Genomic DNA, 25,861 nt, shown 5'->3' on the forward strand with positions numbered 1-25,861 from the left:
AAGTCAAGGAGATTCAGTAGCAGAAAAGATGAAGAAGCTACTACAAAAGGATATAATTGAGAAGGTTTAGTCATCAGATTAGGTTTCACCAATAGTAGTGACAAGAAAGAAAAATGCCAGCATCCACTCATAGAATCGTAGAGTTGATTATTGTGTGATCTGAGTGAGCCAAATAAAGTCCTTGTGATTGACTGTTATCCTCTTCCACACATGGAAGAAATTTTTGTAGAACTTTGGGAACAAAGATGTTTTCTATTCTTGATTTTTAGAGTGCATATTATCAACACATGCTGCATAGATATAGCAGAGCCCTTATGACATTTATTATACATGACAGTTGATTTTATATCAAATGTGCCCCCTTGGATTAGCATCAGCACCTAGTGCCTATCAAAAATTGTCATTAATTATTAAGAATAAGAAGTGGGATCAATGCAGTTTATATTATATTATTGTGTAGGGGAATACTCAACAGGATGAGAGTAATTTACAGTCTGTGCTGGCCTGTCTTATTTCATCAGCTCTAAACCTTATTCTTGTTAAATGTAAATTTAGACAAAAAACAGCATTGTGGTGTAGTGGTTGGAATGTTAGAACAGAATTCAGGGAGACCAGGGTTTGAATCTGTGCTCAGCCATGGAAACCCATTGGTTGACCTTGGACAAGTCATACTTTCTCTAAGAAGAATGGCAAACCTCCTCTGAATAAAGCTTGTCAAGAAAACCCTAATAGTCGGAGTCAACTTGAAGTTGGAGTCCACCTGAAGATCCTTAACAATAACAACAAAACAAAGAACACTTCTTGGGCCAATCCATTTCATCACATGGATTGAAATATGGACCTGATCAGATGTTAGCACCTTTTCCTATGCTGCATCTACATTGTAGATATAATGCAGTTTAATACCACTTTAATTTTATTCCCTTTAGATGTCATGTAGTCTAATTCTTCCTACTTTCTGCTACCACCAGATCCTTGTCTGGTTTTGGAAGCTAAGCAGGCCCATCTCTGGGTCATTCTTGGATGGGAGACCATCAACAAACACTAGCTGCTGCAGCCTATATTTCAGAGGAAGGAACTGGCAAAGCCACCTGTGAGAATTCTTTCTAAGAAAACCTTATGCGATTCATGGGGTCATCATAAGTCGACAGGCAACCTGAAGGCACATAAAACAGAGAAAAAAGGATAGGACTAAACTACATTAATACAATTAATAAAGTTAATCCTTGTTTTATTGAATTGTTTTTATAGTTTCCCTGAAAAACACCTTCAAGGAAACAAACCTCTCTTTTAGATGAAGCTATGAATTATGTTTAACTTTACTATTTTGTAGCACCTTTGTGACTGTGGTCCAAAACACACTCCAGAAACAGTCCAGTCTGCGACCACTTTAACTGCCCTGGCTCAATGCTAGGGAATTCTGGGAACTGTAGTTTTGTGAGGTATTTAGCCTTCTCTGTCAGAGAGCTCTGGTGCCACAACAAACTACAATTCCCAGGATTCCCTAGCACTGAGCCAGGGCAGTTAAAGCAGCCTCAAACTGGATTATTTCTGCAGTGTACCTTGGACTTAAGAGAAAGAAGTCTGTAGCATAAGTTTTCATATAGATTCATCAGATGCAGGATGGAATCTACAAAGGGTTATGCTACACAATAATGCTATAAGATCTCTTTGTATACTGATACAAATTAATATGGTTATGTATTTTACAGGTTTTAGATTGTGGAGATATTTTATTATTTATTTATTGGATTTATTTCCCCACCTTTCTTTCAAAATGGGATCCAAGGTCGTTTCCCTTGTTTCATAATGGATGTTTGTCTACAATTTGTTCCTATTAGATTCTACCTGGTCATGATAACAGCTATGTGTCAGCACAACTGAGAATAGAAGACAGTGGTCAAATCACTTTCTTAACAACAACAACAAAAAAGAATGCCACTTCCTCTGGATTCAGTTTGTAAAGTGAATATTCTAATGGCATGAATAAGTAGGAACCAAAAGGAACACCAACAGCATCACTGGCAATTGATGGCATGAGGAAGGGGTGAGGCTGTGAAACTCTGAGATCTTTGCATGAAAAAGTAAGGTGAGAACTTGGAAAAATTACTTTTTATGATTCCATCTTACAGAATCCTCTACTATCTAGCCCAAATAATATTTTCCAAGCTCTGAGTAAGTTTGTGCAACACACTATTATAAAGATGTTGACACTCTCTCTGCCAACCAGCCATACAGTGAGATGGGCCTTATCCATTTGGCACTGATTTCTGATGAGTCAGCTTCTCAGCCTCAGATCATGCACAGAAATTCCAGAGGTCTGGCTGCCTTGAAGAAGCATACTGAGCATTGGGCAGTTGGGGGTCTTTTATACTGCATTTGTGTCTTATTATGATGCATTTGTATACTCAGTTGTGCGGATACATAGCTGTAGTCTGCACCAGGTGGAAAACAGACTTTTGACGCAAGGCATTTAACAAAATGATACCATAGACAAAGAAGCCACAGTCATCATGATGTGAAGCAAATAGAATGAAACAGTGTTATAACCTACATTTCTCACTTTCCACATATGAACAGAATAGGTTAACACTGTAGAGAAGTGACAGGTTAAGCCTACACACGTCTTACTAAAAGTAAGTGGCACTCAGCCCATAGGGGCTTATTCCTAGATAAATGTGTACTAGTACAGATATGGAAAAGATACTTCATTTGACTACAGTGACTATGCATGGCTGAGAGATTGGTGGAGATCTAGCCCAAAGAAGTAAGTTTCCAAGGTTGTGATTGGGTCTGTGAATGGGTACATGGGGTCAGGGGAGGGGAAGGACAATTTTGGTGTTGTTGTGTGCCTTCAAGTCATTTCCAACTTATATCGACCCTAAGGCACAGGGCTTTCTTGACAAGATTTGTTCAGAGGGAGCTTGTATTTACTTTCCGCCGAGGATGAGAGTGTGGCTTGCCCAAGGTCACCCAGTGGTTTCCATGGCTGAGCAGGGATTAAAACTCTGGTCTCCAGAATCATAGTCTAACATTCAAATCAGTACACCATGCTGGGTCCCAGAAGGGACCTTTGTGAAAACAGGCCCACTCACACAATGATGGATGGGACCCATTTTGGCCTAGGTTTCAATAGTTTAGCTCATATTTTTCCTTATACCTTTAAGAACAGGCATGTGTTCTTCCACATGTTGGACTTCAGCTGCAAACATTTCTTACCATAGGTTATGAATGAATGGCTTTATAGTCCAACAGCTTCTGAAGAGCCACATGAGTCTACTTCTCCAAGGGGCAGCCCAAAATAGAGGTGGGACAAAAAAGGGTACCCCTCAAAAATGGGGGTGGGACGACCTGTCACTTTTCATTTGATGACAAGTACATACCTAGTAGTACTTCTCTACAGGTGACTTGAAGTCTACAGGTGACTTGAAGGCACATAGACATTTAAAATTCTCAGCCAGAGAGCTCTAGTGCCTGCTGAAACTACACATCTCAAGATTCCATAAGATACAGCCATGGCAGTTAGGCTGGAATCACAGTGCTATAATTCTACAGTGAATAAGTGATCCTGGACCATACTCCAGCACAAAAATAATAGTAGGATAGCTGCTGATTTCAAAGCTTTATATCAGAGATAGAATTATGTGGCTCTTGGATTACAAAGCCCATCATCCATAGCCAATGGTAAAGAATATTGGCAGCTGCATTCCAACATGTAAAAGAACACGTTTGTTCTTAAGGATATAATTAGTTACCTAATACTACTGATTTATGCTAACCCCATGAATTTCACAGTTAAGGCAAAGAATGAATACTCAGAAGTGGCTTGTATTGCCTTTTTCTGAAATAAAGCCTAGAGCTCCTAGTATGATTTGGTGATCTCCCATCCAAGTACTAACCAGGCCTTGCCCTGCTTAGCTTCTGAGATCAGATAGGATCTGGTACATATCCTTCCCTAAACTCCAAATCTCTGGAATCCATAGGATGTTGAAAGGGCTGTCAAAATGAAATCACAGTACTATATTTGTGCAGTGTAAAAGAATTCTTGGTGTCTCTCCAAAACCATTTTCACTTTCTAGGAAGAAAAGACACAAGGCGGGCAGGGGGGAGCATAAATCCATGTTTCTGGAACAACTTAACATAACAATATGCTCTGCAGCCAGCTATGGCACATGAAAAAAACTATGCTGGAACCCTGTGGTCAAACACAGCAAAATTAGCTTAGATTGGCTGAATTTCCAATGGACAAGGGGGAAAAAATCTAGAAAAGAAAGAAAATAATTGTATGATGTATTGCACCCAGAGTTTGAAAACATAACTTTATTTGAATTGACTGCCAGAGTCATTCTCTGAGCATAGTCACTATGGAATTGTGGGTGCTGTAATCATAAAGAGCCAGCTTTGCCAAGCTCTGAAACAGATATTGGCTATTTTGCTATGTCAGGAATTGGAAAATTAAGCAGCGGGGGGGGGGGGGGGGGGTTGAGTACCATCCTTTTCATCATCCCTTGATTAAAGTTAGTGTTTCAAGATAGCAATCTAGGTATCAGAGGCATCCTCTCCATTTTCAGGAAAATCAACCCTTGATGCAAGAACTTGGCTGTTTCCTGCTCTCTGCCAACAACTGCAGTCATTTCTAGCACAGATCAATGAACAGCTTCAGAGATGGAGCCTCTTAATCTGGGTTTTATCTTTCCCCTCCAGTTTATTTCCAGGGTCAAGGTTAATTAGAACCACATTTGTGACTACTATTCTTCTCTTCTAGGAGCCTTGTAATTATTTCGGAGGGGTCTCCCTTTTCCTATTCTCTAGTTCACCTCCCAACATATGTGCCCTTGGGTTTTCTCCCCCCTCTCTGAAAAACACACACAAATACAATAGTTCTAAGTTCTTTCTTATGTCAATTTTTGAAGCAAAGAAGTTTTTTGTAAGTTCTATAAATTAACCAAGAAACAATTAGCATCTCAAACAGATTTAGGCTAAACTATGATCGAACACAAGGACTCTTTTGCTGGTGAAGAGTGAGAGAGAATCCTCCATTTCAGCTAATTGGTCATCCAGAAGGTGTTTTGTTTACTACAACTCCCATCATTATGGGGATGATAGGTTTACCATCCATATTGTAGAGGCAATCTGGGATTTGGCCTTAATGCAACAGGAACATGGGTTTTTCAGTGGTGGCCCTTTCCCTATGGCAAGGGTGGGTAACGTGGAACATTTATCAAAAAGAACAGACTTGGCCACACGTGTCCCTGTTTTGATCTGTGAAATGTTGAAGGATAATTCAGATCCTCTGTCTCCAACCTATTCCTTGCAGTAAAAATCTGTAACAACACAAAGTAAATAACTAATAATTTGCTCCCCTTTCATTGCACATCAAATCTGCAGCCTGAGACAGCCAGTTTGTTCTGTCCTATGGTAGGGTTGGCCCTGTTGCGGGCAGCCACTTGTCTCTTTAAACACAAGTAATTAAGATTGCTCACTTTGCCGCAGTAAAATATGTCTTCACGCTTGACTTTTCCTTCAGCAATTTTCTCCCGAATTGCCTGTCCCACTTCATGTTCGTTGTAATACACAAAGGCACCATCAATATGGCGGTAACCTGCATCAATGGCAATTTTCACAGATTCTGCACAAGTGCCTTTGGGCGTCTGCAAACAGAAAAAAAAGAGAAAGATACAAGTTTTGTTTTTACACTTATACCCTACTTCTTAAAATGAGGCCATTGTAATTTAGGTAATCATGACATAACTCGTTGGAAAAGATAATGCCCCACAAAGTGAAAGGCATAAGAATAGGAGTAAGAGTAAGTTATGGCTATATTTGATTCAATAATGGAAGCCAAGATTCTGAGTTTCCATGAGTGGAGCAGGGCTATTGATGACCAGGACTTCTCAATAGCCTTGACAGAGTTTTCTCATTCATAGTATCACATTAAGATGAAGTTGATTTGATAAAAAAAATAACAACACAACCATACTTATATCCAGCAGTATGAATTTATTCATGTATGAAAGTATGAATTTAATCATGTACCTGTAAGACTGAAAATTTGAAAGGATATACTTTAAAACTTTATGGAAGGGATTACTGTAGTCTTTATACTGTATATTGTAGACTTTATGGGAAGGATTCCCTAACCTGAATCCTATTAGTGGTCCCACCTGGAGTATCTTGTTGAGTGAGGAGTCAACAGTTGATGCAATTGACTCTAATTGAGACTAATGATAGGATGCAAGCCTCTGATTTCTGCTAGATAGTGCACATTACTAGTATGCTCCTTGGCTCTAGGAACTAATTTAAACAAACTACAGATGTATCTGTTTCTCATAAAATCATTAATATTTATTTGCTATTTTGTTTATTAAAATATTGCAATCTTTCCCTTTATCATGAGATCTCAGGACAGCATACAATTTAAACAATATAAACAGTTTAGATTATCATACTATGCTCTACAAATACACACACACACACAACCTCAATCTTATTGGACAGGCGGGGTAGAAATAATAATAATAGTCTCTTTTTCAAACTATATACTGCTTCCAAGATGAATTTGTCTATTATCTTGACACAGTGGCAGGCTATTCTTATTAAATGTATCATCTCAAGCCATTATTGTCATCTGGGAGATAAAAGACTACCTGTCCTGTGAAATTACTTGGCCTTGCCAACATATATTGACTATCCATTTTTGTTATAATGGCCACATTTGGTTTTCCTCTGGGATTTTGGGATTGGGTTACAATTCTTTATTGATGCCCAAGATCCAAGATGTTAAATAATGATCAATGGGTTGAACAGAGAAAATGGTTTCCTGGCACACTACACACATTTTAACACTATCTAATCCCCATCCATATGAGGGTGCCCTTGACCAGTTCATTACATCCCCCTCTATTTTTCACACTACATTCCAATACTCATTCATATGGTTATCAACTTGGATTTATGCAACAGCCTTCCTCCTGCCTTTGTTCCCCAACAACTATAATTAAAACTGGACTTGTCATTTCATCTACATGTCCTCAAGCTTTTGAATTTGAATTGACATTTTCTCATACACAAATAGCTAAGATAGGTTTATTTCTGGAGTCTGCACTCCAAACATGCATCTGAGGAAGTAGGCTCAAGTCTACGAAACCTCATGCTATCCACTGCTTTCTTTCTGTTGGTCTCAAAAGGTACTACAAGATCCCTTTGTATACAGATTTTCCAGACTGACTCAGCTATGTCTTTGAACTCAGTAAAGTTTGAAGCAGTAGAAAGACACACAGACCACATGACAGATGGATTGATTCAATAAAGGAAGAGGCAGCCCTATGCTTATAAGACTTGAATATGGTTATTGATGACCAGGGCTCGTGGAAGTCCCACATTCATAGGGTCACAATAAATCAAAATTAACTTGATCACAAATCACAGCATTTACAAAATGTTGTTAGATTGCAGTTCTCATAATCTCTTCCCACTGGCTACGTGGGCTAAGAATAATGAGAGAACTACAACCCAACATCATTTAGAGGGCCAAATATTGTCCACAGTTGGTTTAGGATTACTAACTTCCCACTAGATTTTCTGCTGTGTACTATACTGTGAGGGTTCTGGGGAATCTTAACTAAGGTACTCTCTCACTGGGCATTCAGAATTTTTCATCCCATGGCCCAACATCTATGTTAGAAAAACACAATCATAGATATGTCTGCTCAGAAGTAAATATCACAGAATTCAGTAATACTTGCACTGATCATAGACATATGTTACTGGGGTGGGGAAATGAGCTGCCAAGTTCTATTACTGTGACATGTTTCAGAAATGTGTCACCCAAAGTGAGAATAAAAACAAGCATCCAGTAGGTTTATGAGCACAACAGAAAAACTCCTCTGAAATCTTTGAAGATGTTATGGACACTATTGGTCAGTTTTGACCTTAAATACACAAATTATATAAGGGAGCATTCTCAGAATTTCCATCTGGTTAAAAAATAAGAAGTACAACCTAGTTTCCTAGAAAATACCAAATCACTAGAACACACCCCAGCTTCCAAGTGGGGAAGGCTCATGCTGGCAGCCTTCCTTAAGAAATGTATGTGTCAACTAGGAAGTAAAAGCCAAAGATGTTGAAACATCAGATAGAAGAGAACAGGAAAACTACATAGGATACACATTGCTTTGTTCAGCCTTCCAAGGTGGTATCCTGCTTCCAATGGTGGAATGGAATCTGATGCACCTTGATCAGGTAGGTAATATATGAAGTTGCCTTATCTTGAGTTTATTTCTAATATTATATCAAGTCTTTGCCATAGCTTCTAACCATCCTGATTTGGCTGTGACAGTCCTGAGTAATCCTCTTCCATTCAGCTTTTTCAGATGCTTTAAAATGGCCTAGTTTCTCTTTTTTCCTCCCACTTTCCCCTTTCATCTTCAATTTAGTTCAGTTGGTGCAAACTGAATTCAGAATGCAAAAGTCGTTTGCATTCCATTAAATCTGTAGGGGATAGCCACTTTGGGAGAAAGTTGGGATATGAATCCCATAAATAAATAAATATAGAGTGGAGTCTTGCTATTCTCAGTAGGCTCATGCAAAAGTAGATGCCTGAAGCATCTCCTAGATTGTATATTATTCCTCATTAAGAAACTTTTGTTACCTTGACCACACTCTGATGTTGATTGGCCACACGTGACGTGTCTCAGTTTTCATCTATCAAATTTGGGAGGTTATGCTTTGTTCCAGGGAGCTCAAGGGAACATCTTTGGTTCTCCCCAGTCTCTACATACATACCAATTTTGTCCTCATAAAAGCTCTGTGAATTAGTTAGGCTGTGACAGCATGACTTGACCAAGAATATTTTGTCCCTTTGATCTAAACTAGGGTCTTCCAGTCCTCTCACTACAATGGGTTATAATGATTTGGAGTTAAACTGATCAATCTGTCTAGCCCAGCTGCCAACTCTGATTGGTGGTTAGTGGGTCTCAGGTAGAGCTCCCTGGTCATCATTATTTACAGTTGGAAAAAATTCTTTTTTGCACTACACCTCCCAGAATTCCCCAGCCAGTACTGACCCATTTCTAAGCTCTGTAAAGAAGAGATGCAGAGTAACTGCCTTTTCTGGCAGAACAACAGAAACACTCTGCCCATTGTTGTGTGAGCGTGTGCGCGTTTTAATGGGGAAAGAGATGTCTACCAATTATTGAAAAGAACACAATGCAGCACTGAGATTAGGAAAAGGGGCAAATGGGGTCTAAGAGCTCTACCCATGTAAGCTCTCAACCATGCTTCTTGACTGTGCTCATAAGATCAACTTAGTTTGCATAACCACAGATAAAGCATTGGCTTATTCCAGATAATGTGGTTTTGTAGGATTTGGCCAAGGCAACATTAGCAGTAGTAAGTCTTGTTGTTGTTGGCAGTGTTTCACTGGGTTATTTGTCAGGGCTAGTACAAAAATTGTGTGGTCAGCAATTCTGAGGACTCTCTGTACCTTTCCAGAGAGGACATACTAATTTAAATGAGTGGTTCTTTTGCTCCCTTGCTTCTAGCAGTTTGGTCTCTCTTTTGTGAGAAAAGAACAGATTATTGCTACATAAACTAAGTCTTTGCAGGAATAGAGAGAGGGAGGCCTCAGAAGAGCCATTTACTTTGTCTGTTTAAAGCCTTGCATGTTCAATATACAGCAGAGTTAGAGACATTACATAGGCAGGGTAGGTCAGAGGGATCAAACTTATAAAATTGGGGCATCAAAATAACCCATTAATTTAACAGAATAAATAGATACTATATCCACATTTAAAAACCCACTACAATGCCAATTTAATCAATATATTTTAAAAAATAGGCCAGTGTTTAGCATAAAAAATTGGGCTCAGTATCTGCTGAGGCTTGCTTCCAGGATCCCCCATGGATATCAAAATCTGTAAATGCTCCATTAAATACAATGCACAGTGTAATGGTATCACTTATATAAAATAGCAAAACAAAGGTTTGCATTTTAGGATATATATCTTTTTGGTATATTTTCAAGCCGTGAATGGTTGAATCCATGGCTTTGAAGAGCCAACTGTACATACAGTCCAACATTTCATAGATGAAAACTGGGACCTGTATGGCCAAGCAACATCACACTGTGGTCATGATGGCAGAAGTTACTGATGATTAACAGCACACAAGCAAGGAGAGGCTGTTGCTGGTTTCTTCTTCTTCTTCTTCTTCTGATTTCTAGCTATCCTTCAAGTAGTTTTCGATTTCTAGCTACTCTAATGCAAATTTATCACAGGGTTTTCGATTTCTAGCTACTCTAATGCAAATTTATCACAGGGTTTTCTGGGGCTGAGAGTGTGTGACTCACCAAAGTAGCAGTTTGTTTTTGCTTGAGCCTACTGGGAAGAGCAATATTCCACCTGCTCCTCTCTTCTCCTCTCCCCTGATGTGTCCAAATGAGTTTTGGACTTTGAACTTAAGTTTGCAGCAATTGAAGTAAGCAGAGGACAAGGGAGAAGTGAGAGGAGGAGAGAGAAATTCAGACATTTTAAATGCAGCGGGAAAAGTGGGATGAGAGGCAATTAAATGGGGCTTCCTTGGCAAATCAGAAAGGTTGGGGGAGGTATGCATAAAACATAAATCAAAATGTGCAATGTAGTACAAAAAGTAAGTTAAAATCAAACATGTTTTACAAAAAGAGATAAAGCTTTGCTGTCCCTTTTCTGTTGTCCTACTGGTGTCAAGCAAGGACCGTTTGGCTTTGGTGGGCTTTTAGCAACTGACTCCATGGTGAGGAAAGTTTTCTAACAGACTAGTGCTATACCTTTTAACTGATGACTTTCAAAATGCTTCTTAATTCAACTGGATTTTAATATTATATGTTTAGTTGTCTTCAGCATAATAACCTTTTTGTCTGCTTCCATCTCTACCTGTTTTTGTCTTGTTACCAACTGTCTTCCATCCCACAGTGGGATACGAGTCAAATAAACAAACAGACTCTCTAGAGACATCTGATCTGCCACTCTGGAAACAGGGGAAAAGATGCTACATCAAGCAGATGAAGCATAACCCTCTGCCCATGCAGTTCTGTGTCCTTTCTTAGGCCTGGCAGCTGTCAAACTGAGGCTACTGCTGCTTACCAAAGGGAAGGGGAGGAAATTCAGATGAGAAAGAAGCAGGTGGTCTTGGCTCGGAGGAAGGAAGAAATGAGTTTGTGCCCATACTTTTCTTTTTCTTCAGAGCCCAGACCAATTGCAACTTCCTTATCTGAATTGCTTCCCTTCCTCCCCTCCCTATAACTAGGGCTTGACAGCTGTCAGGTAAAGAGGTTTTGGGAGTGCTCCAAAGGGCTGGAGAATAGCCCCCTGTGTCTGCTTCAAAAAAGGACATATGTGCATAAGCCACACTTACACACACCTATGTCACTTACAGGATTCTACCCAAGATATACTGGAACAGTGGGATGTTTTGGAGGCCAATACAGCTACTAGTAGACCACAATCTAAACAGATGAGATACCTTTGCCCATGCAGACTATGGTTGAAATCATGTTGGTCACTCAAGACTAGAGTAGACCCTACTGAATCAGTTGTTGAATGGTGAGCCAACATGTGGGTAAATGCAGTTGCTTCAATGGCTGTATTCTAATGGGAACTAACAACAGGATTTAATTCAAAGATATAGCCATATTAGTCTATAGAATCATAAAGGTGGAAGAGACACAAGGGCCATCCAGTCCAATCCCCTACCATGCAGAAAATCTTTGGCCTGTTCTGCACAGGCGTAAAGTACGTCCCCAGGACGTACTAGGGTTAGGAAAGGGCATGCTTTACGCACGCCCCTAACCCTAGTATGTCCTGGGGATGTACAAAATGGCGGCACCCGTTCTACACGGGCACCGCCATCTTGATGTCGCGCTAATGATGTCACACAGCACTAATGACGTCGCGAGTGCGCCATTGGCGCCTTGCAGTGTAATTAGCGCGCCACAACAAGAGGCGCTTCTTTTTTGGGGAGCCTTGTGGTTGGGCCGCTGGGGCTCTTCGGCGCCGCTAATAATGGGGGCGGCAGACCACCACTTTCAGGCAGTCTGTAATGTGCCTAAATCAAAGCATCACCAACAGATGGCCATCCAGCCTCTGTTTAAAGAACTTTAAGCAAGGAGACTCCACTACACTCTGAGGGAGTGTGTTCCACTGTCAAACAGCCCTTACTATCAGGAAGTTCCTCCTAATGTTGAGGTGGAATCTCTTTTCCTGTAGCTTGCATCCATTGCTCCGGGTCCTAGTCTCTGGAGCAGCAGAAAACAAGTTAGCTCCCTTCTCAATATGACATCCCTTCAAGTATTTAAGCAGGGCTATCATATCACCTCTTAACCTTCTCTTCTCCAGGCTAAACATCCCCAGCTTCCTAAATCATTCCTCATAGGGCATGGTTTCCAGACCCTTCACCATTTTAGTCGCCCTCCTTTGGACATGCTCCAGTTTCTCAACATCCTTTTTAAATTGTGGTGCCCAGAACTGGACACAATATTCCAGGTGGGGCCTGACCAAAGCAGAATAGAGTGGCACTATTACTTTGCTTGATTCTAGACACTATACTTCTATTGATGCAGCCTAAAATTGCTTTTGAGGAAGTAGGCTGAAGTCTACGAAAGCTCATGCTGCCAACTTCTTTCTTTCAATTAGTTTCAAAGGTGCTACAAGATCTCTCTACAATAATATTTAAATACATGAAAGCCACTTCTGAAACTAGTAAAACACTTCCTATGGTCTTAGCAGTCTCTATGCCAACACAATGTTGCAGCTGTATGCAAATAGATGTTGCAATATGCATATACAACACGAGACAGACCTGGAGAGAAATGGTTATGTGCATGCAGGCACATGTTCCTAAATGTCACCCATTATCCAATTTAAAACTGGCAGTTTTGAGGACTAGTTCCCATTCCTCTCCTAATACCTTTTAAAAAATGTGACTCTTAAAATGTGATGGTTTATTTTAAAGCATTTCCCCCCCTCATAATCCTGTTCTTTCCAACATTTTAGCCCATAGCTTATTAACAATCTCTATTTCATGAAAGAGGTTGCATTTCTCTTTTGGATTCTAACACCTCACCTGAAGTCATAATCTTCTGAGTTCGAGGCCAAACAGCTGGAGCTGTTTAACACAAAATGAGGCCCAGATCCATCAAAACTTCCTGAAATTATAGTTAAGACTTTCATCCCCTTTCATTTCTTACAGTTTCAAGCCTTTGAACTCCTTCCTCAACAACACAGTACTTTAAAAAATTTTTTAAAAACAGTTACGTATTAAATTTGGTGAATTTACATTGGACATGTGTACAGGATAGAATATCTGAACCTTAGATATATGACATAATTTCAGCCAAGGTGGTAAATGTTGACCTTTCTTTTGTTAAATGTGTGGAAAACAGAGGGCCTTTTAAGAGCATTTATTCATCTCTGCACAGCAGATACATTTAAAACATACACCTGCAAATATTTAGATCAGGAATAGGGAAGCTTACAGGCAGTATGAAAGGAAAAATGCAAAGCTTTATAATAGCCTTAAATCTTATTGTTAGGTTCATTAAATCAACTGTATTTACATGTGTTGGCTCACCACTCAACCACAATGGATCTACACTCTTTGGGATTAACCAACAGGATGCATGGCATAGAATTATCCTAAGTGGCATCTCATGTGCACTGAGCAGATTTACCTACATGAAAACCACAGCTAACTTTGGATAATTGAAAGGGGGGGAATCCTCATTACTTCACAAATCTGTGAATTAGAAGGAGAGGGAGATGGTGCCAATCCCAACCAACCTATCCCATGTGAGGTAGTGGGAAAGACTTCTGGTACATACTCTCTTCCCACGAACTTGCAAAATAAGAGACATATTTTGGGAAGAGTTTTGACACTTCCAATGCAGATATTAAGGCGCATCTACACCTGGACAACTGACACTTTCCTAAGATCAAAGGTGGAGTAGGAATGGGAAGAAAAAAGGAGACAAGACCTGCTTCAACCTCTTCCCTGCAGGTTTGATAATACAGGCAAATTTCCTGGATGGTGTATAGTTGGCTCTCTGTTTCAGCCAAGGTTTAGTCCTGGACAACTCTGCCGATTAAAAAAGTGGGACCTTGAGTCCCATTACTGTAAATGGATGCCGATGTGTGCGTAGTCGCATTGGCATGGCTGCATGCACACACTGCCATTGACAATAATAAGGTATGGCCATCCACAGATGCTCCAGTTCACAAATGGCTAGCCCACAAATATAGAGGGTTGACTATACATATGAGGTCTTTAAAACAAGAGAGGCAAGCAAGCAAGCAAACAAGCAACTGTATCATTCTGACAGGTAAGATGGAAACATCAAGGGCTCCTGGGCTCACAAACTGGAGAACTGTTTTGGACTTCATCTCCTGAAATGGCCAATGGCTGTGCTAGCTGAAGCTTCAGGAAGTTGTAGTCTAAATCAGTGTTTCTTAATATGTGATCCATGGATACCTAGGGAGTTGTGATGAGGATTGGGGACAAAGGCTTCAAACTTGCTCAGACCTCCTTACAGCAGAGCTCACAATCAGCCAGCTAATCTTTTCCCTTCTCTTTCTTTCTCTCACTCCCCTCCTTTCCAGGGAAAAGACAGGACACTTAAAACAGTGAGGACAACCTTTTCTTCCAAACTCTCTATTCAAATGGAGTGAAGTAGCCCCATAACACAAGTCAAGGCTGGGCCTATGTGTTACTGTATAAGCTGCTCCAGCTGCAAACTAGTGGGAAAGCAGAAAAAAGTTCTTCCCTCCTCTTTAGGCATCTCTGAGGGAATGCTTAACAAATGGTGTAACTGTTAATGGCTCAATGTTCAAGTATTATTAAAGTATTATTATTATTATTATTATTATTATTATTAGGCTTTTTAATCTGGGGGGGGGCTACAGGAACAAAATATATTTAAAGGGGGTCCTTGGTAAAGAAAAGGTTAAAAACCACTGGTCCAAAGAGTATCTTCTCCAAGCTCTGTTCCCGACAAGTAATGGACTCACTGATTCCACAATCATTTTCTTGACTCTTTTAGAAAATATTCAGGGTATAGCTGGTTAAAATCAGAGAAAGAGAGAATTTGTGGATGTGAAAGCAACTAGGTGATGGGTGAGGCCAGCTTGAGAAAGAGGTAATGGTCCAAGATCACTCAGTCATCTTTATGACATAGCTCTCCTCTTCACTGATTTATCATCACAACAACCCTGTGATATATGTAAAACATTTCCTCCTCTCTATTGATGTGAAATTTGTTTGTAAAACAGCCTCTGGACAATACTGTACAAAATGGAAAACACTCTCTCTTTCCCCTGATTTATTAATTACGGCCTGTTACAGACTGCCAAAATAAAGCTGCTTCGGGTCTCTTTGGAGGTATGCTGTTCAAATGATGCATGCATCCTAAGAATCCGGAAGCTGCACCAAAGCTGCCCTCCAGTGCTTAGGAATGGAGTCTGGCTTTGGCGTGACCTCCAGACTCTTAGGACCCATGCATCATTTAAATAGCATACCTCCAAAGAGACCCGAAGCAGCTTTATTTTGGCAGTCTGTAACAGACCTACGTTTCTATTCTGTCATTTTTCTTGTAAGCACAAGGAAACATATATGGTGGTTCTTCTCCCTGTTTTATCCTCACAACAACCCTTTCAGGTAAACCAGACCCAGAAACTCTAGAACATGTTGATGTTGTTAACTGCTAAATCCTCTGGACCATATGTATTTTTTTGGGGGGAGGGATCCAATTAACTTTCACCCAGATGCACCTAAATACATATGATCCTAATATAGTTTTGAAATAGGCTATCTGGTAATGTTATTCTGAGTAGCAAGGACACTAACTAGGAATTGCAAGACTGAAGAAGAATCACCAGTTGAGAACAATAAAAAACAGATACCCCTTCATTCTGATGCGCATGAAATCTTGCGGCTCACTTGAGAAATCCATATTCATGATGTATATTCTGAGAAACCAGTGCCATCACATGACAAAAATGACCAATTACCAAAGAGGAATAAATAAATGTTCTGGTACTCGCTGTTCTACAGGGGGAGAGAGAAGGAAGGAGAAACAGAGAAAAAGAGAAGCATGACAACATTGCTTAAAAGTGTCTTCTCAACAAGCTATCAAATTACCCATGGGACTCTCAACTCTCCAGCACATTTGGCATTATTAAGAACAAATGTTTATATAACAACTGAAAACTGATGTATCCAATTGAAGCCTTTTGCTTGCTAAATCCACCTTTCCAAAAATACATTCAAGGAGCAAGCTGAGCAGTTTAGGAAAGTCTAAGATCATTATTCATCATTTTTCCAGATTCAAAAGGAAGGAACAAGCAAAAACGGTTGGTAAGTAGGTACAGTATATGTTTATGGAAGGCTCGATATTGTAATGGATCACAGTGTAATTAAGAACAAACTTTAAGAAATTTCTGCTTGGATATAAAAAAAATCCAGTCAATGAAAGGCACCTCGGGAAGTGAATGGAAGTGCATGTGGAGCAGCACAGAGAAAACTGCCACTCTCCCAATTCATTTAACCTTTCTTTTCTTGTGCGGTAAAGTCCCAAATTAATTATTTTGATCCATTTCAATCTGGTTTCAGGCCTGGTTTGGAGACAGAAACAGTTTGGGTCACTTTGGTGAATGAGCATTGCTGGGAACTGGAGTGGGGGACAGTGTTTTGTGGGACCTCCTGGCAGCTTTTGCTTCCATCAGCTATGGTGTCCTTCTGGGATGCCTCACTAGGATGGGAAGCACTGTTGCTTTCTGGAAAGGCAAGCTCAGAATATGGTTCTTGGAATGCTTATTTGATTCCTTGGCTACTGATTTGTGAACTTCCTCAGCGTTCCATTTTGTCCCCCATGCTATTCAACATCTGATACCCTCCAGCATTTCACAAATGAAAACTGAGACACATGGGGCAAAGCAACATCAGAGTGTGGTCATGATGGCAAAGGTTATTAATGAGAAAGGACGTAAGAAGCCAGGAGAGGCTGCAGCCACTTGCTTTTGCCGGAGCCTACTGAGAAGGGCAAGATTCCCTCCCCTTCTGGTGTCCCCCCCACATTAATTGATTGCAAGCTACTTTTGCACTTTGAATGCAGTTTGCAACAACTGAGATAAGCTGGGGACAAAGTGTGAAAATAGTAGGTGAGAGAAACTGGGACATTTAGTTGAAGATGTGGAATAACAGAGGAATAATCAGGGATGTCCTTGCCAAAACAGGACAGTTGGCGGGTATGCCAACTAGAACTGACATGCACTTTGAGCCCCGTTCTGGGTAGCTGCATCTGCAAGCTACTTTTTCAAAATGTCCCATACTGATCCCAACACAGCAAAGCTCTAAATGGTGTAGAACACATAAAAAGGTGGCCCATTGCTCCCTGTGCCTATAAACTAGTGAATAGCAATAGCATTTACATTTCTATACCACTTAATAATGAATTTAGCACTCTCTAAGCTTTTTACAATCTGTAAGCCAATTACCCCCTACAAGCTGGGTACTCATTTTACTGACCTACAAAAGGATGGAAGGCTGAGTCAACCTGGGAATGAACTCACAAGAATGTTGTGGCTGCAGTATAGGCATTTAACCACAGTGCCACCAGGACTCCTGCAGAGCTTGGAAAAGTTACATTTTCTGGACTACAGTGTTTTGAATTTCCTAGTCACCATGACAGTATCGATGCTGGCTGAGAGATTTTGAGAGCAGTAGTCTTTTTGAAAAAAGTTAACATTTCCAATTCTTGGTAAACCTGTAACTGGGGTTCCACCAAGATAAGGAAGAAGCTCACTTACTTTCCCCACAAACCCATTAGCCTTGGCACATGTATGTCAATCGCATTCTACTTGTTGAAACAATGTGTACCTGAATGTACTTCCCTGGGATGGTGGATTAAACCCCTCTTTCTTCATGACTCAGAGACATTCCATTAAAGCCAATATCATCATTGTTCCCTTTTCCTTTAAGCTCCTTCTTCTTAGCATTTCAATTACCAGTGTGTTTATGTCGCCATTTTAAACACCACCAGAGAATCCAACAAGATCTCTGTTCAGCCTACCTTAGTCAGAAACCTGGAAACAAAAGGTTTTAAAAGCTTCTGGTGCAATCCCTAAACTGTGTGTATATATATTATCTTTCACAATACCTTGGAGATTTTTAAGCCTTTAAGACGGGAGAGCAGTCTGAGATCCCTAAAACAGTAACTTGTGAAAGACAGCAGGATTACTAACTTGTCTTCTGCCAGGGATCCTGTGCCTTTAATACCCATTTAACATGTAGACTTTTTGCAGTCAATGTTTTTCCCACCTTCATCTCTGCTCCATGCATGCCAGGAAATGTTTCACCTGCTACATTTCTGGATGCTTATATAAGAAGTTTTGCTTTGATCACAGCAATTTCAAAAGAATGGTAAAACAAACCAAAAGTAAAATTAAACTGGGTTAATTTATTTCAACAGAGTTGATAAGATTACTATGAAGAAGGTGAAAGCTTAATTATAGTGAATTTATATCAGGGTTGCTATTTACTCTCAGCCCTGACAAAAATGTTGTGTCTATTAAAGTGAGGAGACAGGCAGAAATCCAACAAATGTGCTTACCCAGCCACCACAGTATGAAATGGTAATGGGAGGGGGAGCTGTACTTTTGATTTTCTGCCCAACTTGCCTCTGTTAAGCAGTACAAACTACAACTGGCATTCTGTGGCATACACAGGTGTAGGTTAACCCTATGTTTGCAAAGCCTAGGCTATGGAATGACCTGCCGGAGGAGATCCACCACATTACCACCTTAGCGGCCTTCAAAAAGGCCATTAAGATGGATCTCTTCCAGCAGGCTTTTCCAAATTAGCCTCCCCTCCCTGAGCACAATAGCATCTTCTCCCTCCTACTATAGAGTCCTTTCCTCTTTTCCCCAATTCTGTTGATTTTATCACTGTAACATTTTATATTGTAATTTATTTAATTTTGTTTTATAATTTGGGATGGGAGGTTGGGAGGGGGATAAATTTTAATTGAATTTGATATGTAACACATTGTTTTTGCATGTTGTAACTCGCCTTGATTCCCCATGAAAAGGCAGACTACAAATAAATAAATCTTATTATTATTATTATTCTGTTGTTGTTGTTGTTTTTAAAATCACTATGAAAGCTGGTATTCTCTTCCTTCCTCTGCAGTGACCAAAGCTCCTCCAACCTACTGTAGAGCTACTAAAAGCCCCCTTCACACAGCCATTTGGAACTGGAGGAGATTTGGGTGGAGGAGGATTGCAGAAGCATCTGGATGTTCACCCATAGCTAGAAATGAAGCTATTACATCAGCCACTTAGACCTCTGGAGAACTCCAAGAGATCTCAGTGAGATTTCATGTCTGGCTACTGAGACATAGTTAGACATTTCTGTGACCCTTCTTGCCCTCTTCCAGGTATGAATGGCAGTGGGTGGGGGATTTGGCAGCTTTGGGGTAGGTTCAGGGGATGTTAACTGGCTCAGCATAACATAGTTTCACATGCGAAACTACACTGCTACACCGAGGGATGCAAGTTTGCAGCCAAAGTTTGTGTTGGTAGTGAAGCTGAAAGGAGAAAGGTGACAACATTCAACCCAGGGAAGGCAGAGAGAGATTAAATATCATGAAGATACTCATGAATGCAAGAGGAATTCATTTAAACAATGAGGTTTAAGACAGATGAACCTTTTCCATTTTAGGTTTTTTTTTTAAAAGAGGTGAATAGATAAACATCTGTCAAGAATGATTTACCTATAACAAAGGCTTCTGCAGTTCATGGGGATTAGTTTACACTACATTAAGATTTCTTCCAGCCCCAGCTTCAGCACTTTGATTCTGTTATTCCTGTTAGTACATAAAAGGTGGGGACTTAACTCTTTCATTAGCTGGCATTTGCAAAACAAATGGCAAGACAAAAATTCAGCAGCACTGTTTGCTCCTTCCCAAATTTCCATTCTTCCTAGTAACCACTGATGTAGGAAAGATTTTCATTCTTGAAGGCTCATAATGGCCGCCTGATTCGGTCTCTGGTGACTAGGGTTGGGAAGAATAATCACCATTATTCATTTCCCTACAGAGAAGTAAAGGCAGCCACAAGATTCTGTACACACTTCAGCTAAATGTTCATCTGCGCAGAAATACCACATTTTTCTGCATAAAACACAGTTTTGCAGAGAAACTGTCTTTTGCACTGTTCTCTGAATAGGAAAAACAGTTTCTCCATACAAAAGGGGTGTTTTCCTTGTAGAGAAATCACACATATTTCTTGTAAAGAAATACCTGTTGAAGTGCAAATAGCATTTAGGGAATGCACAAAAATGTTCATGCATCAACAAGAAGACTATGGCAATTCTCTGTTCTTGTCTACCAGGAACTCAAAGACTGACAGCCCTGCTGGTGACACACAGGTTAGATGGCCATTTACTCATCATCCCACCTCCCTCCAAGAGGACAAAAGATGCATCAACATAAAGACAATAGCACAGATGCAAATTTCCAAAGAATTGTTCTAATTTGAATACAGAGGTAAGATACTTCACAATAGTAGGAAAGAATGTGGGCAAGCAGCCTGTGCGCCTACTTTGTCTGATATCCCAGTGCCAACTTTGTGGCGGGAAACCTTCCTTTCTGCTGGTTCTTTGGCCTTAATTTGTCCCTGGGAGTTTTTCTAACAGAGGACATCTAATACACTGACGACTGTTCTAGGCTACTTATTCAAAGAGAGGATTGTTCTCTGTACAGCAGGATGAGTAGCCATTCTCCTGAACACTTGTGTTTGTTACTTCCAAACTGGACTGGATTATTGCTGTACTGTTGCGTATAGTTATTGTTGCATATGGTTACCTCTTGAAACCTCAAGAACAAGGCAGCCAAACTACTAGTGTGTGCTCATCCAGAAAAACATACTACAAGCCATTTTCAACAGCTGCACTGGTTGTTTACTCATTTTGGTTACTATTTAAAGTGTCAGAGTGCACTGCCTCTTCCCTAAGTATTGGTGAATGTGTTCACAGCTCGTGAAGACACAGTTTCAGACACCGAAGAGAGGCTTCTGTATGACCACATCGGGACCGTATAACTTATTTGATTTGTTGGAATGAGGCTTCATTTGACTGAGAACTCCTTTCCTCCCTACTTGTTTTTTAGGCTCCATGAAGCAGTAGCTAAGTCAACAGGACTTATTTCCATGTCAGGTTTTTTATTAAGTCCTAAATAAACAGGAGTAGCATTTCTTGACAGGTAGATTAAATGTGAGTTTATTTTACTTTGGCTTCACATCTCTGATAAAGGCTAGTGACATGAATATGCAAAGAGACTTTTACAATACACAGTTATACCATTATCGTTCACTTTAACTGCCATGGCTGTATCCTTTGGATGCAGTAGTGGGTTACTTAAAACGCCTTAGAATATAGATCTATTCTACAAAGTCTAACTAAACTACAAAATCCAGGATTCCATAAGGTGCAGCGATGGCAGTTACAGTGAAATCATGGTGCTATAAATGGGTAGCATGATAGAAACCCAGGAATCCTACACCTGTTGATTTTCTATCTGATATAAAGCTGCAGCTGTATTAGATTGTTCAAGGCTAAGCCTGTGACTCTAATGTAAGGCCTGTGCTCATGCTTACAAATATTACTTCTTAGTGAGAAGGAGAAATAATTTGTGTATAGAATTTTGCAAATGGGATTTAAGAGAGGCAGTTGAGGTGGAAAAGCAGGGAAGGGGATAGAGTGGGGAGTTTTTACACCTGCCCAAACTCCCACTTTTACATAGTTACTGAACTTGCAGGAGCCCTATCCTCTTTTACATTTGGCTACCCTAACAGAAACATTTTCAGCTAGATTCCTTGCATCCCATAGAGATCAGTCAAAGTCCAAAGCTAAATAACTTCCAGATGTATATTTTCCTATTTGGAGCCAGCATTCAACAGCTAGGATTAAGGAGGCTTATATTAAAAAACTCCATATTTCTAATTACATTTTTAATTGCATTTTTCTTAAACTTGAAGACATACATCCTGCCTTTTGATCCAAACACCCTAAAGGTAGGTTGCAACAATAAAAACACAAAGTAAACAACAATAAATCCAGATGGCTAAGAACAGCTGGGGATGAGGGAAAGACTGAAAAAAGGGTCATGAATAATATTAAAAGAAACTCAGCAGCAATCTTTGCACATTTACCTAGGAGTAATTCCTAGTGAATTACATGGGGATTACTTCTGAGTATGGAAATATTTTTATTAGGGTGGTCATAACGTCACAAAGTATTTACTGAATTTTCAGATCTGTTGGCTTCAGGCAAGCTAAACACAAGTCCACACTGTTGTATGGCAGCCAAAAATCCAATACAGTTCCTGCATCAACAGGAGTGAAGTGTCTAGATCAAGTTAACTAATAGTGCTACTTTATTCTGTTTGATCAGACCTCATTGGTTAAACAGTACTTCATCTAGTTCTAGGCACCACAACTCAAGAAAGATATTGATAAGCTAGAACATGTACAGAGGAGGGCAAAGTTCTGGAAAACAAGGCTTATGAAGGATGACTTTGATGAGCTGGGGTAGATATAAATAGGGAAAGAGAAGGGGTGATACCTTCAAACTCTGTCCAAGTATTAGGAAGAACTTCCTAATGTAAAAGTAGTTTGATAGTGGAATACCTCAAAGAATGATGGACCCCCTTTCTTTGGAGGGCTTTAAACAGAGATTGAATGAGAATCTTTTAGGAATGTTTTAGCTGTGTATGCTGACAAGGTTGGATTATATGGCCCATGTAACCCCTTCCAGTTCCTAAGATTCTATGATTCTGTCATTTGGGCTGGTATTAGAAATGGGTGAGATCCTGTACATATCTATATTTCCATAGATATAACAAATGCCTATTGTCCAATTACAGGAAGAGAGCAGGATGAGTCTCTGCCCATGCCCCCTACTCACCAACAACATGGAAACAGCCATGGTGGGGTGCACTGATGAAAATATAGGGTTGGGGGGGGGAGACTTTTGGTCAATGTGTGGGCAATGACCATAAAAATGAATTGTAGTGAATGCTGTGTGACTCACCCAGGCAGTGTGTTTGCAGTTTGGGTTGGAAGCAGAGTGCCTGAACTTGCCTGTAATGGCAGCTGGCTAGTGTCTTCATCCCAGAGGCCTACATGGCTTGCATAGCCACTGTGTTTAAGTGCTTTGCTTCCCCTGCTTGCACAATACCCAAATAGGAGAGCTGCTAGATTTATTGAACAGGGTTTTGCTTGGGGATATCAGATTTTAGCTGAGGGCTTGTGCTTGGTATTCAAATCAGGCAATCTCAGGTCAGCTACAGGTTTACCAGACATGGTGGCTGAGAGGATAGAGAAGGAGTGTAAGGCCGGGAGGGCCATCTGCTGCTTTTATGAGCAACTTCAGGGTATCCCCATTGGGGGTAGTATCCAAGAAAACCCCAGGGGAATTCTGGCTCATCCATCACCTTTTGTACCCAAAGGGTGCATCAGTTAATGAGGGTATCCTGCTGGAGTACTGCTCAGTGCTTTGATCAGGCAGTTTGTCTGGTACATGTGTGTGGCCCAGTGGCACCAATGACAAAAATGACATTCAGTTGGATTTTCGGCTACTCCCAGTTCATGAGTTCATTTCTGCCTGTTCAGCTTTACATTTCAAAATCGGTGACATTACAATAAGGCCATGCTTAGTTTTGCTGCTTTCAAGGGTTTCAGCACATTTATCAAGTGGGTGGTAAATTTAGGGAAATCAACCTTGATTATTTTTTGATGACAGGCAGAACTGGGAAGTAATAATAATAATAATAATAATAATAATAATAAGTTTTTATTTATATCTTCCCGCCTCTCCCGATGGATCGAGGCGGGATCACAACAGAGTCAAAAACAATTACCATATTACAACATTAGTTACCACATAATTAAAACCACAGCTAAAAACATGAAACATCAATCAATCACAGGGTCAGGTGCTCTCGTTCCATACCAATAGTCTTCATAGGAGGTCAGGAGGATATGCGCGGCAAAAGAGCTCTGTCTTTACTGCCTTCTTGAAAATTTCCAAGGATGTAATAAGGCAAGTCTCCTCTGGGAGTCCATTCCATAGTGTAGGGATAGCTATGCTGAATGCTTTTTGGGAAGTAGAGACATGTTTGGATGCTGGTACCTCCAGCAGATTCTTTCCACTTGTTCTAAGAGTGTGGGGCGGATTGTATAGGGATATGCTTTCCTGTAAGTAACACGGGCCCAAGCCATATAGGGCTTTAAAGTGATAACCACCACCTTGTACTGTGCCCGGAAGCTGATTGGGAGCCAGTGTAGATCTTTCAAAATAGGTGTTATATGGTCAAATCTCGAAGAGCTCGTGACCAACCTGACTGCCGCATTTTACACTAGTTGGAGCTTCCGAACTTGATACAAGGGTAGCCCCATGTAGAGCACATTACAGAAATCAAGATGAGAGATTACCAGAGCATTCAAGGTCCTTTCGGATGAGGTAGGGTCGCAGTTGGCGTATCAGCCGAAGTTGGTACCAAGCACTTCTGGTCATCACATCTACTTGTGATGACAAATGTAGAGACGGATCCAGAAATACTCCCAAACTGCAAACTTCATCCTTCAGGGGAAGTGTAACCCTATCTAGGAGGGGTGGACAAATTTCCTTCCCCAGACCTAAGGAGCCTATGGCAAGTACCTCCGTTTTCTCTGGATTCAGCCTGAGTTTGTTTTTCCTTATCCAGCCCATTACTGACTAAAGGCAGGGATGCAGAGGGGACATGCCATCCTTAGTCACTGTAGCAGTCAGAGACATAGAGAAACATATTGGGGTGTCATCAGCGTACTGATAACCCCACGCTCCATGTCTCCGGATGATCTCTCCCAGCGGTTTCATGTAAATGTTAAATAGCATGGGGGACAGAATGGCGCCTTGAGGGACCCCAGATGTAAGCTCTTTTCTAGAAGAGCAACTGTCCTGCAGCCTCACCATCTGGAACCTGCTTGAGAGGTAGGATCGGAGCCACTGGAGCGCAGTGCACCCTATGCCCAACTCCCTCAGGCGTTCCAGAAGGATACCACGGTCAATGGTATCAAAAGCCGCTGAGCTGTCTGAGAGTACTAACAGGGTTACACTTCCCCTGTCTGTGCCCAGACGGAGGTCATCGATTAAGGTGACCATGGCTGTCTCCACTCCATATCCTGCCCTGAAGCCAGTTTGAAATGGGTCCAGATAATCAGTTTCATCCAAGACAGCCTGGAGTTGGAAGGCCACAGCTCTCTCAATCACCTTGCCCAAAATGGTAATAGGGAGACCGATCTATAGTTGTTTCTCTCCAGGGGATCTAGGGAGGGCTTTTTTTAACCACTGCCAGTTTTAACTGCGATGGAAATTTGCCCTCCTTAAAGGATGCATTGATTATAGATTGCAATAATGTAATCATAGCATTCTCTCCCTGGATGGTCAGCCATGATGGGCAGGGATCAAGAGCTCATGTCATCTTCCTTATACTTCCAAGGAGCTTGTCCATTTCATCGGTACTTACAAACTCAAGGTGATCCAGTCTAACATGGTCCACGGAGTCCCTGGACACCTCTCTTACTGTTTCTGTGATAATGCTGGTGTCAAGATCAGCCCTTATCTGAGAGATTTTGTCTGCAAAGAAGTCATTAAAAGCATCACAGCAGGCTTTAGTTGGTTGCAACAAAGGGTTCAGGGAGGGAGGTGGTTGGGTCAACTCTCTAACCACCCTGAACAGCTCTGCTGGATGAGACTCTGCAGACGTGATACGTGCAGCATAGGAGAAATTCTTTGC

General features: G+C 40.7%; 1 protein-coding gene across 1 annotated transcript in view; it reads right to left on the minus strand.

Moving 5' to 3' along the window:
- Positions 1–25,861, minus strand: part of LOC149311791 (aldo-keto reductase family 1 member D1-like) — a 60,409-nt gene that overhangs the window by 19,793 nt on the left and 14,755 nt on the right. The window contains exon 2 of the mRNA XM_089527919.1: positions 5,484–5,651. Within this exon, the coding sequence (XP_089384045.1) occupies positions 5,484–5,651 (168 nt within the window). The remainder of the gene's footprint in view (positions 1–5,483; positions 5,652–25,861) is intronic.

This window comes from Sceloporus occidentalis, unplaced genomic scaffold (genome assembly GCF_023333645.1).
Source record: "Sceloporus occidentalis isolate IW3139 unplaced genomic scaffold, rSceOcc1.0.p SCAF_5, whole genome shotgun sequence".
Classification (NCBI taxonomy): Eukaryota; Metazoa; Chordata; class Lepidosauria; order Squamata; family Phrynosomatidae; genus Sceloporus; species Sceloporus occidentalis.